General features: G+C 37.6%; 1 protein-coding gene across 9 annotated transcripts in view; it reads left to right on the top strand.

Moving 5' to 3' along the window:
* The window catches only part of FAM184A (family with sequence similarity 184 member A), a 106,576-nt gene that overhangs the window by 28,427 nt on the left and 62,537 nt on the right, over window positions 1–15,612 (top strand). For all 9 annotated transcript variants that reach the window (XR_003126413.3, XR_007413252.1, XM_025422880.3 and 6 more), the window contains exon 2: window positions 14,204–15,058. Coding sequence is in view for 7 of the 9 variants with exons in the window: in XM_025422880.3 (XP_025278665.1) it covers window positions 14,204–15,058 (855 nt within the window). In the remaining 2 variants the exon portion in view is untranslated. The remainder of the gene's footprint in view (window positions 1–14,203; window positions 15,059–15,612) is intronic.

Below are 15,612 nucleotides of genomic sequence, written 5' to 3'. Positions count from 1 at the left end.
ATCCTATGATCGTGACCTGATCCGAAATCAAGGGTCAGATACTCCTCTGACTGAGCCACCCAGGCACCCCAAGAGTCTGTTTTTTTGTGTGTTTGTTCATTCATTCATTTGTTTATTTTTTAATTATTAATTTTTATTAATAAGATTTTATTTTTTAAGTAATCTTTACACCCAGCTTGTGACTTGAATCCGCAATCCCGATATGATGAGTCACATGCTTTACCAATTGAACCAGCCGGATGCCCCCATTTGTTTTGTTTTTTATTTATTTTTTAAAGATTTTCTTTATTTGACAGAAGGAGAGCAGCAGAGGGAGAGGGAGAAGTAGGCTCTCTTTTGAGCCCTCTCTAATCCAAGGCTCAATCCCAGGACCCTGGGATCATGACCTGAACCAAAGGCAGACGCTTAATGGACTGAGTCACCCAGGTGCCCCTGTTTTGTTTTTTAGATTGCACATTCATTAAATGAGTGAAATCATACGGTATTTGTCTTTTTTCTGTCAGGTAATACTCACTGGGTCCATTTATGTCACAAATGACAAGATCTCCTTTGTTTTTATGGCTGAGTAGTATTCCATTGTATGTATATATCACATCTTATTTATCCATTCATCTATCATGGATGCTCGGGTTGCTTCTATATGTTGGCTATTGTAAATAATGTTGAAGTAAACGTAGGAGGAGTACATATATCTTTTTGAATTCATGTTTTTGTGTTCTTCAGGTAAATACTCTTTTAATTCCAGTAGTGGAAATAAAAGATCATATGATATTTATATTTTAAAGATTTTTTTAAATTTAAATTCAATTTAGTTAACATATAGTGTATTATTAGTTTCAGAAGTAGACTTTAGTGATTCATCACTTGCATATAACAACATTCTGTTCATCCTAACAAGTGCCCTCCTTAAATACCCATTATCTGGTCACCCAGTTCCCCGCCCCCATCCACCTCCCTCTATTTTTAATTTTTTTGGGGAACCTCTGAACTGTTTTCCACAGTGGCTGCACCAATTTACATTCCCACCAAGAGTGCACAAAGATTCCTTCTTCTCCACATCCTCATCAACACTTATTTCTTGTCTTTTTAATACTAGTCATTCTGACTGGTACAAGGTGTGGTTTTTAATTGCATATCTCTGATGATTAGTGATGTTGTGGATCTTTTGCTGTGTCTGTTGGCCATCTGTATGGCTTATTTGGAGAAATATCTATTCAGGTCCTCTGCTTATTTTTTAATTGGATTATTTTCTTTTTTGTTGTTTGTTGATGTTTTTTGTTGTTGTTTTATAGACCTGAAATGTCAATTTAGGTCCTTTGCTTATTTTTTAATTGGATTGTTTCTTTAATTTTTTTTTAAGATTTTATTTATTTATTTGAGAGACTGCAAGAACCAGAGAGATGAGAGGGAGAAGCCGACTTGCTGCTCAACAGAGAGCTCCATGCAGGGCTTGATCATGACCTGAGATCGTGACCTGAGCCAAAGGCAGAAGACACTTTAACTGATTGAGCTACCCAGGCACCCCTGTATGGGTTCTTTATATATTTTGGTTATTAACCCCTTATTAGATATGTCATTTGCAAATATCTCCCAGTCATGGATTGCCTTTTGTCTTTTTGTTAGTGGTTTCCTTTGCTGTGCAAAAGTTGTTAATTTTGGTGTAATTCGAATAGTTTTTTTTTTTTTTTTTGCTTTTGTTTCCCTTGCGTAAGGAGACATATCTATAAATACCTTTCTAAAGTTGATGTCCAAGAAATTGTTTCCTGTTTTCTTTTAGGAGTGTCATGGTTTCAGTGTTACATTTAAGCCTTTAATCCATTTTGAGTTTTTTTTTTTAAAAGTAAATGATTGAGTAAATGGTGTAAGAAAGTGGTCTAGTTTCATTCTTTTACATATGGCTGTCTAGTTTTCCCAGCACCATTTATTGAAGAGATTGTCGTTTCCATATTGTATATTTTTGACTCCTGTGTCCTATACTAGTTGACCATATAGGTATGGGTTTATTCCTGGGCTGTCTATCCTGTTGCATTATTCTGTGTGTCTGTTTTTGTGCCAGTACCATACTGGTTTGATTATTGTAGCAGTGAGTGTATCATGAAATCTGGGATTGTGATACCTCTGACTTTGTTCTTCATTCTCAAGTTTGCCCTGGCTATATGGGATTTTTTTATTGTTCTATGCAAATTTAGTATTATTTGTTCTGTGAAAATACTTTTGATATTTTGATAGGAGTTGCACTGGATCTGTGGATTGCTTTGGGTACCATAGACATTTTAATGATATTCATCCGGTCTGTGAGCATAGTCTACCTTCCCATTTGTTCGCATTATCTTCATTTTCATTTATCAGTGTCTTACAGTTTTCAGAGTAGAGGTCATTTACCTCCTTAGTTAAATTTACTCCTACCTATTTTATTCTTGTTGGTACAGTTGTAAATGAAGTTCTTAATTTCTCTTTCAGTTACTTCATTATTAGTATGTAGAAATGCAACAGATTTCTGTGTATTAATTTTGTAGCCTACAACTTTACTGAATGCATATATTAGTCCTAGTAGGTTTTTGGTGGAGCTTCTAGGGCTTTGTATATATAGTACCATGTCATCTGCAAAGAGTGACAGTTTTATTTCTTCCTTACCAATCTGGATGCCTTTTACTTCTTTTTCTCTACTGATTGCTGTGACTAGGACTTCTAGTACTATGTTAAATAAAAGCGGTAAGAGTGGACATCCTTATCTTGTTACTGACCTTGGAAGAAAAGTTCTCAGTTTTAGTGGTGTATGATTTTTTAGCGTGTTATTGAATTTGGTTTACTAATATTTTCTTGAGGATATTTGCACCTGTGTTCATCAGAGATACTAGGCTGTAGTTCTCTTCTTTTGTAGTGTCTGTATCTGGTGATGCTATCAGAATAATGCGATCTTGGGATAAAATTGGACCTTCTCTGTTCTCCATTTTTTGGAATAGTTTGAGAAGAATAGGTATTAACTCTTCTGTAAATGTTTGGTAGAATTTACCTATGAAGCCATCTGGTCCTGGACTTTTGTATGGTGGAAATTTTTTAGTTACTAAGTCTATTTCGTTACTAGTAATTGGTATGTTCAGATTTTCTATTTTTTCCTGGTTCAATTTTGGAAGATTGTATGTTTCTAGGTATTTATCCGTTTTTTCTAGATTGTCCAGTTTATTGGCACGTACTTTTTTATAACATTCCTTTACAATCCTTTGTATTTCTGTGGTGTCAGTTTCCTCTGCTGTATCTGATTCATTTATCTTTTTTTCTTGATGAGGCTGGCCATAGTTTTATCAGTTTTGTGGATCATTTTGAAGAACTGACTTTTGGTTTCATTGCTCTTTTCAAGTGATTTTTTTAGTCTCTATTTCATTTATTTCTGCTCTAATCTTTATTATTTCCTTCCTTCTACTAACTCTGGGCTTTGTCCTTTTTTCTAGCTACTTCAGGTTTAAGGTTAGGCTATTTATTTGAGATTTGTTTCTTGAGGTAGGCCTGTAATTTTATAAACCTTCCTCTTGGAACTGCTTTTTGCTGCATCCCAAAGATTTTGGACTGTTGTGCTTTCATTTTCATGTGTTTCCATTATTTTTTGGTCTCCTCTTTGATTTGTTGGTTGACCCATTGGCTGTTTAGTAGCATGTTGTTTAGCCTTCATATGTTTATGTTCTTTCCAGTTTCTTCTTTTTTGTAATTGATTTCTAGTTTCATATCTTTGTGGTTGGAAAAGATGCTTGATATGATTTCAGTCTTCTTAGATTTATTGCAGCTTGTTTTGTTGCCTAACATGTGATCTATCCTGGAGAATATTCCATGCACACTTAAAAAGAATGTATTCTGCTCTTTGGGGATAGAAAGTTCTGTATGTATCTGTTAGGCACATCTGGTGTAATGTGTCATTCAAAGGCACTGCTTCCTTATTGATTTTCTGTCTAGGTGATCTATCCATTGATGTAAATGGACCATCCCTACTATTATTTTATTGTTGTCAATTTCTCCTTGTATGTCTTGCTGAGTGGAGTATTTTTGGTTGCAGGTTTTTTCCTTTCAGTACTTGAATATGCTGTTCTTTTCTGGCCTGCAAAGTTTCTGCTGAAAAATAAGCTGATAGCCTTAAGGGGTTTCTCTTATATGTAATTGTTTTCTTTTGTTGTTTTAAAATTCCTCTTTATTGTTACCATTTGCCAGTGTAATTATTATAGGTCTTTTTAAGATTTTATTTATTTATTCATGACACACACACACACACACACACACACAGGCAGAGACACGGCAGAGGGAGAAGCAGGCTCTATGCAGGGAGCCTGATGTGGGACTTGAGCCTGGGACTCCAGGATTACACCCTGGGCCGAAGGCATGCGCCAAACCGCTGAGCCACCCAGGCGTCCTATATTATAGGTCTTTGAGTGGACCTCTTTGGGTTCATCTTGTTAGAGGCTGTCTGTACTTCCTGGACTGGAAGAATATCTGTTTCCTTTCCCAGATAGGGAAATTTTCAGCTATTGTTTCTTCAAGTAAGTTTTTTTGCCCTCTTCTTTCTCTCTTCACCTTTTGGGATCCCTGTAAAGTGAATGTTATTATGCTTGATACTGTCACTGAGTTGCTTTAACCTATTTTTACTCTGTATTATTCATTTTTGTTTTTGCCGTTCAGCTTTGTTGGTTCCCATACCCTGTCTTCCAGAGTGTGGATCTGTTCTTGTGCTTCCTCTAATTTGCTGTTGATTTCCTACAGTGTATTTTTTTAGTTACTGAATTCTTCCTCTCTGACTGGTTATTTTTTATATTTTCTGTCTCTGTGGAAATTCTCACGGAGACCCTCTACTCTTAAGTCCACTGAGTATCTTTATGACCACTACTTTGAGTTATTTATCAGGAATATTGCTTTATCTCCATTTCACTTAGCTCTTTTACTGTGATTTTGTCTCATTCTTTTATTTGGGAAGTATTTCTCTTTCTCCTCATTTTGTCTAACTTTCTGTTTGTTTCTGTCTATAAGGGTGGTTAGCTATTTCTTCTGGTCTTGAAAGTAGTGGCTTTGTGTAAAAGAGGTCTTGTGGTATCCTGTAATGCCATACCCCCTGGTCACCAGAACCAGGTGTTCCACTGAGTGTATCCTGTGTGGGCTGTGTGCCCCCTACTGTTGTGACTGAGCCATGTTTGCCTACTACCCAAGTGGCTGCACTGACCTGCTTTTCCTACTGTGGGCATACTGGGCAGGATTTGGCCCCTGCACAGTTGGAAGGTGGCCTCTCTGAGGTTGCCTAGAGCTCATTGATGGGAAAGGTGGCTATTTATTTATTTAAAGGAGTCAGGCTATTTATCTACGCTTAGCCTCTATGCCATAACTATAGGCATATATAATAACTGGGTTTCTTCCCTGTGTGGCCAGTTGAGAGGCTCAGCTGCTGGAGCTGCGGACATTCTGGTGTGTGGGATTCCATCTCCCCCCACTCCCTGAGTAGGAGTCACTTTGGAGTGGCACATGTCCCTGCCGGGGCTGCTTGTGGGGAATAATGGTGCAGAAGCTGCTTTGGAGGATTCCTGCTGAGGTGGATTCACAGGGAATGCAGTGCTAGCAACATAGATGGAGATTGTTAGCTCTGGGTCCTGCAAGTGTCCAACTATCTTTGCTGGGTGAGGGGAAGAGAAATGGTGCCTGTCAGCACTATTATTCCTGGAGAAATCTGAACATCCCTGCCCCTTCAGTGCACATTCTGAGATTAGTAAATAAATCTTCATGAATACCAGAGGTGCTGTATCTTTGGTCGAGTGGGTTATTATGCTGGTTCCTTAAGGGTAGGGGCTCAGTTTCCTATTGCCCTTCAGCTCTCCTGGAGTTAAGCCTGCTGATTTTTAAAAAATTTTATTTATTTGAGAGAGAGAGAGTGAACAGGAGGGTGAGGGAGAGAGAATTTGCAGCAGACTCCAGGCTAAGCACAAAGCCTGATGTGGGGCTTGATCCCACAACCAAGAGATCATGATCTAAGTCAAAACCAAGAGTAGGCACTCAACTGACTGAACTACCCAGGCACTCTCAGCCCACTAAATTTCAAAACTCCCAAAGCTGAGGCTCAGTTTTCAAAGCCAGGTGTTATGGGGACTCCTATTCCTACTGCGTGTCCCTAATGCCTAGAGTGCCTAGAATGGGGTCTGATCCTCTTGTTTCTTTGTGCTTGTGGTTGTCCCTCCTGTTTGTAGTTAGTTTCACAAAGACGTTTGCTTCCCAACAATGTCTGTGCCCCTCCTACCCTTTTCCATGTGTCCTCTCTCTACGATTAGTTGTGGAAGGTCTGTTCTACCAGTCTTCAGGTCATTTTCAAAGTTAGTTGCATATATGCAGTTGTTACATCAGAGTGTCCATGGGAGGAGGTGAGCTCAAGATCCTGAGAAAAAGTTTTAAAAACATTTTATTAACATGCCCTTATATAGTAAGTATTCTAACAATATACCAACTCCAAAAGGTGAGCCATTTCATAGAAACATTAGATTCCCTAAGGAGGGACGCCTGGTTGTCTCAGTGGTTGAGCGTCTGCCCTCAGTTCAGGGCATGATCCTGGGATTCAGTCCTGCATCAGGCTCTCCCCAGGGAGCCTGCTTATCCCTCTGCCTATGTCTCTGCCTCTCTCTGTCTCTCATGAATAAACAAATAAATGCAATCTTATAAAAAAGATTCTCTAAGTAAGCTACCTACAACTCATCAGATTTGATGATTTGTGGAAATTTTATTTATAAGGCTGGTTTTGAATATAAATTGTGGTATAGAGCAATAGTCTGTGTTACCATTCCAGAACAGATAGAATGGAACCTACATGGCATAGTTCAGTGACCCACTATTTTTGAGAAGTTTGAGAGTTTCTTTTCAGTATTCTTTAACTTTGGTGCCTTAAGGTCCAAAGTAACGTTTTGGTGGGTAACTCAACTGGAAGAACTGAGTGTTTCATAATAAAAACAGAATAATAAAAACATTCTTCCTTTGTTTAAAATGCGTAGGATCTTTTTTTTTTTTTAATTTTTATTTATTTATGATAGTCACAGAGAGAGAGAGAGAGAGGCAGAGACACAGGCAGAGGGAGAAGCAGGCTCCATGCACCGGGAGCCCGATGTGGGATTCGATCCTGGGTCTCCAGGATCGCGCCCTGGGCCAAAGGCAGGCGCCAAACGTTGCGCCACCCAGGGATCCCTAAAATGCGTAGGATCTTTAAAAAAAATTGAATCTGAGATTGCTCCTGTATTACTTGTTAAGTTCCTTTGTGCCTCATATAGTGCTCACGTACTTGAGGTGAATCCTCTATTCCTCCCTCATCATCCTCCTCTCCACCCCCCCCCATTGGTATGTCTTCTATCTCTGACATTGATAAGAAAGGGAAAGTGAACACGTTTCTAGTATTTTTTTTTTATATTTTTTTTATTTTTTCGTTTCTAGTATTTTAAAATAAAAAATAAAGATTGAGACTGGCAGGAAAACAACTGGAAGAGCAGTGATGAGAAGGGTCTGCTCAAAAAAAAAAAAAAAAAAAAAAAAAGGAGGGTCTGCTCATGGTGCTGTGTGTCTTAGTCTGTCTTCAGTGAGACATACTGGGAAGGCTGGGCCTGGCCCAGCTAACATCAGTAGCATTGTTTATGGCCAACGGAAGGAAGGTGCTGATGGCTCCTGTGCTCTATGAAGATGATTTCATCTCCCTGTTATGGAGAAGTATGAAGCCATCTAATAGGAATTGTCCATCTTCTCTCTCTGCCTAAAATCTCAGTCTTCAGCCTTGTGCTCTCTTGGGAGGACTTTTTCCTACTCTCAGCCAACACTAGTCTTTCCACCTGTGCCAGGGAAGCCTGACCTGAGACTTTCTCCATGACTTTGGTTCCACAGTTGACCCTTCGTGGTTCACATTTTCAATCCCTCTTTAAAAAAAAAAAAAAAAAAAACACTCCCTGTGGACTCTGTTGCCTCCTAAGCCATCATCCTAGCTGTCCCTAGTTGTTTCTCTTATCCACAGTTTCTTGGTGTTTTTCTCTACCAATGGACTATCTCCATTCACTTACCATCCACCCACCCACTTTTGCCACTTGTCTTCCAGCTCATCCTTCACCACTCTACCAAACCTCTCTCACAAACCTACTTCTGAGATTTTGATTCTGAAGGCAGGGGCTTTGAGTGTTCGTTTTTCTTGATTTTTGTGCAGCCTTCAACACGATCTACTGTCCGTCCCTCACATCTTAGATCTTGGTCCTCTGCCTGTAGTCTGCTCTGATTCATCTCTCCAGGACGTTGCCTCTATGTGTAGGGTCTTCATCCTCTGCCACCCCTGAACCCTCCCAGGCATGGTCCTCAGTCTTTTTCACTCTTTCTTAGTAGATTCTCTCCTCTGAATCCCATCGACCCAACAGTTCTAAGTACGTCTGCAGTGTGAGGCATGTCTACCTTTCCTGCTCTGGAACCCATTTTTCCCCTCACAGATTCCTGTGCTTATCCATCTCTGTGCCTTCTGCTCTCATTGAGCATTTGGCTCAGGATTCTCTCTCTATAGTTTTCCCCCTTAACATTTTGACTAAATAAAGAGATTCTGGTTTAGATAAAGTAAGCCTTTCATTCAAAATAAGGGGAAACCTACCTTACCACTGTTACTCTCACCCCTTGCAAAGATTAATTTTGTATTTCTTCTCCTTTGTATAATTTATTGAAATTTTATTTTGACTAATGGAGTAAATATTTCTTTAAGGTTGGTCTCTTCACCAAGCTGCATGAGAACAAATACCATGTATATGCATCCAGGTCACAGTTGTGTTTACTGTGCCAATTATAGATTTTGGCACATAGCAGGTGCCATATATTTTTGCTGAAGGGAAGAATAAATGAATTGACCACCAAAGATTTGCCAGTAAGCTATCAAACTTTAACAAGGTAATTGGATTTTTAAATTTTTTTTAAAATACATCTTTTCTTTCTTTTCATAAGTAAAATGAAATGAACTTTTCAAAAGTTCTTTTTCATAAGTAAAATGATGAATATTCAGTATTCTTTAAACAATTTATGATTTTTATAAATGTTTTATTTCAGCGATTTTAAAGGAAATTTTCAGGATATCTGTTGGTATTTAATGAATGTTCTTTTAATTTTCTCTTTCCATTTTGATATATTTTACTAAAATTAAAGTATTTTAAGTATCCTTATTTTAGCATTATGTTAATCTTTTAAAAGTGTTTAATGTTTTTTGACTGTAATAGTAATATACATTCATTATTGAAGGTTTAGAAATGCTGAATATCCCCAGTTAAAATTTGGTTTATTTCTTTACATACCTTTAATATGTATCTGCACACATATGCACATTCACATTTTTTCCTCTAGAAGATTGGATCTTACTGATACAGCATTGTGTATTTGTCATCTCTTATAGGCTTTTTCTTATATTATGAAACACTCTCCTAAGTGAGATGTGCATTTTAATGGCTTCATGATATTACATTATATGAATTTACCACTATTTCTTCAATGATTCCCTTACTTTAACAGTGTTAAAACAGTTGATATAATATGCAGTAATTTATCTTAACATATTTTAAGTTAATACATGCATACTTTTCAATGAAAGTTTTTTTTATTACTAATGAGTTAGATTTTAGTGGGAACATATTTATATATTGCAAATGTATTAGTTCAGTCTGCCATGACAAAGTACCATAGACCTTCCTACTGTATCTTCATATGGCTAGAAGAAAGGAAGCAGGCTCTCTGGTGTCTCTTTTAAAGGCACTAATCCCATTGTGAGGGCACCACCCTCATCTTGTCTAACCTTAATTATGTCCCAAAGGCCCCAAATACCAAAGGCTCCAAATACCATCTGGCTATGGCTTCAGTTAGATGAATTTTGTAGGGGGAGAGAGAGGGACACAATTCAGTCCATAGCAGCCAACAAGGAGAACTATTTCAGAAACTATTTGTTCCCTAAGTAACATTTTAAAAACTAGGACCTAGAATTGTTCTCATTTTATCCATGGATAAGATTATCTGAAAATCTTCATATAAAAAGTAAAAATCGCTAACAGTTCTTTATTCATCATGGAATTTATAGTTAAATTATGCATGATTGGCATAAAATGGAACTGTGAAATTACATGAAATTGCTGAAATGATTGTACTGTCCCATTCTCTGAATGTTCATAGTTCTAGAAAAACTGTAAATGGCTCTTAATGTCTTTTAAAATAGTTTATGAAAAGAGACATAAGAGAGTTCCCTTTTCCTGTGTGGAAAATAATAGCCAATTTTATGGGTGATTATGATCACTTACTGAAGTTTCTTTTAAAATTAGCCTCATTCTCTCCATAAATGATAGAACTAATAAAAAACCTTACCATCTTATAGTACTTTATATTTTTTGGAAAATCTTTGTATGACATCATTTTTTAAATGTCTGTCTTCGGCTTAGGTCATGATCCCAGGGGTTCTCTGTTCAGCAGGTTGTGTGCTTTTCCCTCTCCCTCTGTAGCCCTCCTCTTGCTTGTGTGTGGTGTCTCTCTCTCTCTCTCATAAATAAATAAAATCTTTTTAAAAATGTAATGATAGATTGATCTTATAAACAACAATGTGATAGGATAGAACAAATATGATCTCTATTTAATAGAGAAACTTGAAGCTTGGAGAAATTATCTTACCTAGGATCAAAAATCTGATTTGGATCAGTTCTGTTACTTCAAGTCATATCTTCTGTGTGTTCAAAGAATGTAGATTTCTTTGGTCTGAGAAATAGTAATTAATCAGCGAAAGATACTTTAGAATAATTACCTTTGTAACTATTATGTAGAAAAGTTATGTAGAAAAGTGAACAGTTGGAGGATACCACATCTTGTTAATGTCAACTCGAAAATTAATATATAACATTCTCATTTAAAAATATCATAAAAAATAAAAATATCATTAAGTAGTGATATATTTTAAATGATTATTTAAAAGCACTATTAATTTGTTATGCTTGGCATCCTTTTATCTTCCTTTTTTCAAGTTTTTTTTTTTAAATTTTTATTTTTATTTATTCATGAGGGACATGGAGGTGGGGGGGGGAGGTGGGGGGGGCAGAGACACAGGCAGAGGGAAAAGTAGGCTCCATGCAGGGAGCCTGACGTGGGACTCGATCCTGGGTCTCCAGAATCCGGCCCTGGGCTGAAGGCAGCACTAAACTGCTGAGCCACCTGGGCTGCCCTTTTTTTTTTTTTTTTAAGTTTTTAGAAACTTTATTTTAACATGGTTGTCCTGGAAGATACTATTATATGGCCAGTATGATATTGTGTTTCTATTATATAATACAGTTTCAGAATAAAATAATTGGTTTTCTCAATGTGTAAGTTGTTGTGGTTGAAACCCTGGACTATTTGAGACTAAACAAAGTAGTAGCTACTACAAATTCAGATATTTTAAATTTTTGGCTGCCAATTTTGGCTGATAAGATGATTTGACATGTGTATATCAGAAGAGAAGTTAGTAGTAAGGTCTCTTTCACAACTACTCAACTTTGCTGTTACAGTGGGAAAGCAGCTATAGACTATCCATACGCAAAGGGGCATAGCTGTGCTCCAATAAAACTATTTACAAAGATAAACAGCAGCCAAATTGGGCCTGCAGGCCCATTTGCTGACCCCTGGAATAGAATATTAAGTGAAATAGAGCTCCTTACTATAATATTTCCCTATTATATGTCAGATGTTTTATTTACTTAATTCTATTCTTTTTAACAAAGCTTTCATTCCTACCTCTGTCTCCTTTATTTTCGCCTTTTTATCCACACTTTTATATGCTACTGTACTTTTATATTGTCAGCTACTTTTCTAGGCTCTCTAACATCCTCACACAGCTTTCCAACATTGTTTTCAAGACCCCTAAATTTAATCAGTTGAATATTTACTGAGCTTCAGAAATGAGTGGTGGTAAGGAAATGGAGATACTGTTTATAAAGAAAAGACAGACTCCCATGGATTTGGGTAGTCTTGGAAGACTTATTAAAGGATACCAGACTTGAGCTGACCCTTCAAAGACTGCAGGGAAATTATTAGAAAAAAGAGAAGAGTATTTCAGTGAATTGTTGACAGGGGGACGTTCCCGTCATCCATACTGTTTTATCCCCAGTTATATGGAATCCCACCACAAAGAGGTCCTTTTCAAGATCATTTCCTGGGATAAAATGATGAAAAGTGTCACTTGGTTTTCTGTAGGGATTCCCTCTCTTTGTATTATCTCTTTTCCTTCCACGTGCTTACTAAAATAGGTAAGGGATGCACACAGACTACCCTGGGAAGGTCTGAGACTCTGGCCTATGCCACTCTAGCAAATGGACTTCTCTTCAGCTGGTTGGTGTGTTTTTCCTTCGTGCCTCTTTTAGCTTTTCCTGGGCATCAACCTGATAGGCTGATATGACCCTGGGGGATGGTTGTAGGAGACCACCAACTTTCTTGTGTTTTAAGCTACCTTTAAGCATAAATGTGTAAATGAAAGGAGTCTTCCATAGGCATCTTTACTAGCTCATTAAGGGTATAGCCTGGTATTTGGAATTAGAGTTATTAAAAAGAAAAGCTATAAATAAGCATTTATTTCCTTCTATTGCATATATTTTCCTTTCGAGGTAGCTAGCAGGAAAAGTAGCTGGAAAGATAAATGGGATCTTGCCATTTCTCAACCCTTTTGCCTGTGGGGTGATTACATCTCACAAAATAGAGCAGACCAAAAAAAAAAAAAAACCAAAAAACCAAAAAACAAAATAGAGCAGACCAAGTGAGTTTATGGATAGAGGATTGATTCTGGAAGACAGGGCCCTGTGTGGATGGAGGGAAGCCTCTGCAGTGGGGGTAAACCCCCAGTGTGTCCTCCTTGAGCAAGTACAGCAACGCCAGCTGGGCCACTGCCTAGATTTAGCAATAGGATCTGGCCTTACCAGGGTATGTGAAGAGCCAGGTGGTCTGTTTCCATTGCCTCAGGCTGCATAAAACAAGTTCTCTATAAAAATGGCAACATTTTTGCCTCTTAATTGCAGTTTCTGGCTTTTGGTGCTGAAATTAATTTCTTTTTTTTTTTTTTTTTTTTTTAAAGATTTTATTTATTTATTCATGATAGTCACAGAGAGAGAGAGAGAGGCAGAGACACAGGCAGAGGGAGAAGCAGGCTCCATGCACCGGGAGCCCGATGTGGGATTCGATCCCGGGTCTCCAGGATCGCGCCCTGGGCCAAAGGCAGGCGCCAAACCGCTGCGCCACCCAGGGATCCCTGAAATTAATTTCTAAAGCCAGATTAAGATCACATTAAAATGAACAAAGCTTCTGGATTGTTGGATTGTATAGTGTTCATTTCTTTTTACTTCAGAAGAAAGTGTGTGCATCCCCAAGCTTTAAGTAATAGTCGTGAAAATTCTACTATTTGACCACAGTGGTGTGATGGAGGGTATCAAAGAGCATGCAAGAATGGGAGCATTACTATAAGGGGACTGTGTTGTCATTTGCAATTAAGGTTGGGGAAAGCTTAATGGAATCATTAAAATCCAAGGAATAAAATGAAAATAAAGACTACTGGCTCTAGGGACCTGGCTTGCCTGGAGACAGGAAAAATTAGCAAGTAAAACTATAGTGAGGTAAAACTATAGTGTTTAGCAGAAAAATGTACAAATTGGATATTGTAAGGAGACCACTACTAGGAACTTTGAGAGAAGAGGATCAGCTTTAGGAACAGACAGAGGAAATAGAAAAGGAAATTTTTAGATTTAGAATATACCAGACATTAAACAGATAAAAGAGGCCTTTAGGAAGACTTAGGGCCTAGAGCTTCCACTTATGCAAAACCTCTCTTCCCCTGGGACACTTGTGTAGGGCAGATATTTACTCTGAAGCTTTTCTCCTGATTCTCACCTCTAAGCTAGACTGGATCATATGGAAAACTCCTTTCTTTAATGTCACATGGCCTCCTTTGTCTCTTGACTTCTCAGTGTTTCATTTGTAGTCAAGTCTTCAGATGCAACTTTTAAGGTTGTGCTGAGGTAGAACTAGCCAAGTAAATCAATCTATGAATCCAAAAGATTAATGAAGCTTCAGTATTTAGTCCTTAACCATTGCCAATATTAGGCATGTTGAACAATATCATCTTTTCAAATGAAAGAATTAACTTCCAGTATGAAAAGAACGTGGTTTGCTGAATTGTTCTCCCTTTTTCAAAATCATGCAGGTAATATATGCTTTAAACACTAAAAATGATGAGCATGAATCTGCAATTCAAGCCCTCAAAGATGCTCATGAGGAAGAAATCCAACAGATTCTTGCAGAAACAAGAGAAAAAATACTGCAGTATAAAAGCAAAGTAACAGAGGAGTTAGACCTTAAGAGAAAGATTCAGGTTTTAGAAGCATCATTAGAAGATCACATAAAAATGAAGCAGCAGGCTTTGACAGAATTTGAAGCTTATAAGCACAGAGTTGAGGACATGCAACTTTGTGCAGAAGCCCAGCATGTCCAACGCATAGTAACCATGTCTAGAGAGGTTGAAGAAATTAGAAGGAAATTTGAGGAAAGATTACGGAGTTTTGGACAACTCCAGGTACAGTTTGAAAAAGACAAACGTTTGGCATTGGAAGATTTGCGAACTGCTCACAGACGGGAGATCCAAGAGCTGTTGAAGTCACAGCAGGGTCACAGTGTCTCGGTCAGTAAAGGGCAGGAGAAAGCGGAGGAGCTGCACAGGGTGGAGGTGGAGTCCTTAAACAAAACACTGGAAGAACTCAGACTTGAACGGAAAAAGCTAATTGAGGATTATGAAGGCAAGTTGAATAAAGCTCAGTCCTTTTATGAGCATGAGCTTGATACTTTGAAAAGGTCACAGCTTTTTACAGCGGAAAGCCTACAGGCTAGCAAAGAAAAGGAAGCTGATCTTAGAAAAGAATTTCAGGGACAAGAAGCAATTTTACGAAAAACCATAGGAAAACTAAAGACAGAGTTACAGATGGTGCAGGATGAAGCTGGAAGTCTTCGTGACAAATGCCAAAAGCTTCAGATAGCACTTGTTACAGCAGAGAACAGTGTTCAGGTAAGTAAAGAATATCACATTCAGCATACAGATTTTTCCCCCCAGTTTTGGCTTTCTCTTTCCAATTAGACTACTTTAACTTTTTTTTTTTCCATTTTGCTTTCTTCTACTTTTCCTTTGTGAGAAAATCAACAAAGGTAATTTTTACTGCTCTAGTTATTATTTTCCTATTAGAACTTCGGATATTAAAGACTCCTAGAGATAACTTAAAATCTTAATGATTATGAAAGGATTTTATGAAATAACATGTTAATATTTTTCACAAGTGGCTTGGGAGAGCTAAAATATTGGGCTTTGGTTTTAATATATTTTCTCCTTTACCTTCATTAATAAGATCTGCTCAATGAACAAAAAATTGTTTTATAAACCTGAATTAAGTAGGCGTATAGCACATGCTTGAAAAAAAGCCAAGAAGTCCCTACAAATTCTTTTATTGGCAGAGAAAATTTCACAGCTGTTTTTAATATCTGAGTAGCTTAGAGCAGAATTGCCTTTCATGATTGGGTCATATGACTTATGAAGATTAGTTATAAGTGTTATCAAAACAGACTTAA

Source organism: Canis lupus, chromosome 1, assembly GCF_003254725.2.
Source record: "Canis lupus dingo isolate Sandy chromosome 1, ASM325472v2, whole genome shotgun sequence".
In the NCBI taxonomy this organism is placed as follows: Eukaryota; Metazoa; Chordata; class Mammalia; order Carnivora; family Canidae; genus Canis; species Canis lupus.
Note: the sequence above shows the minus strand (reverse complement) of the source record. Positions and strands in the feature narration are given on the sequence as shown.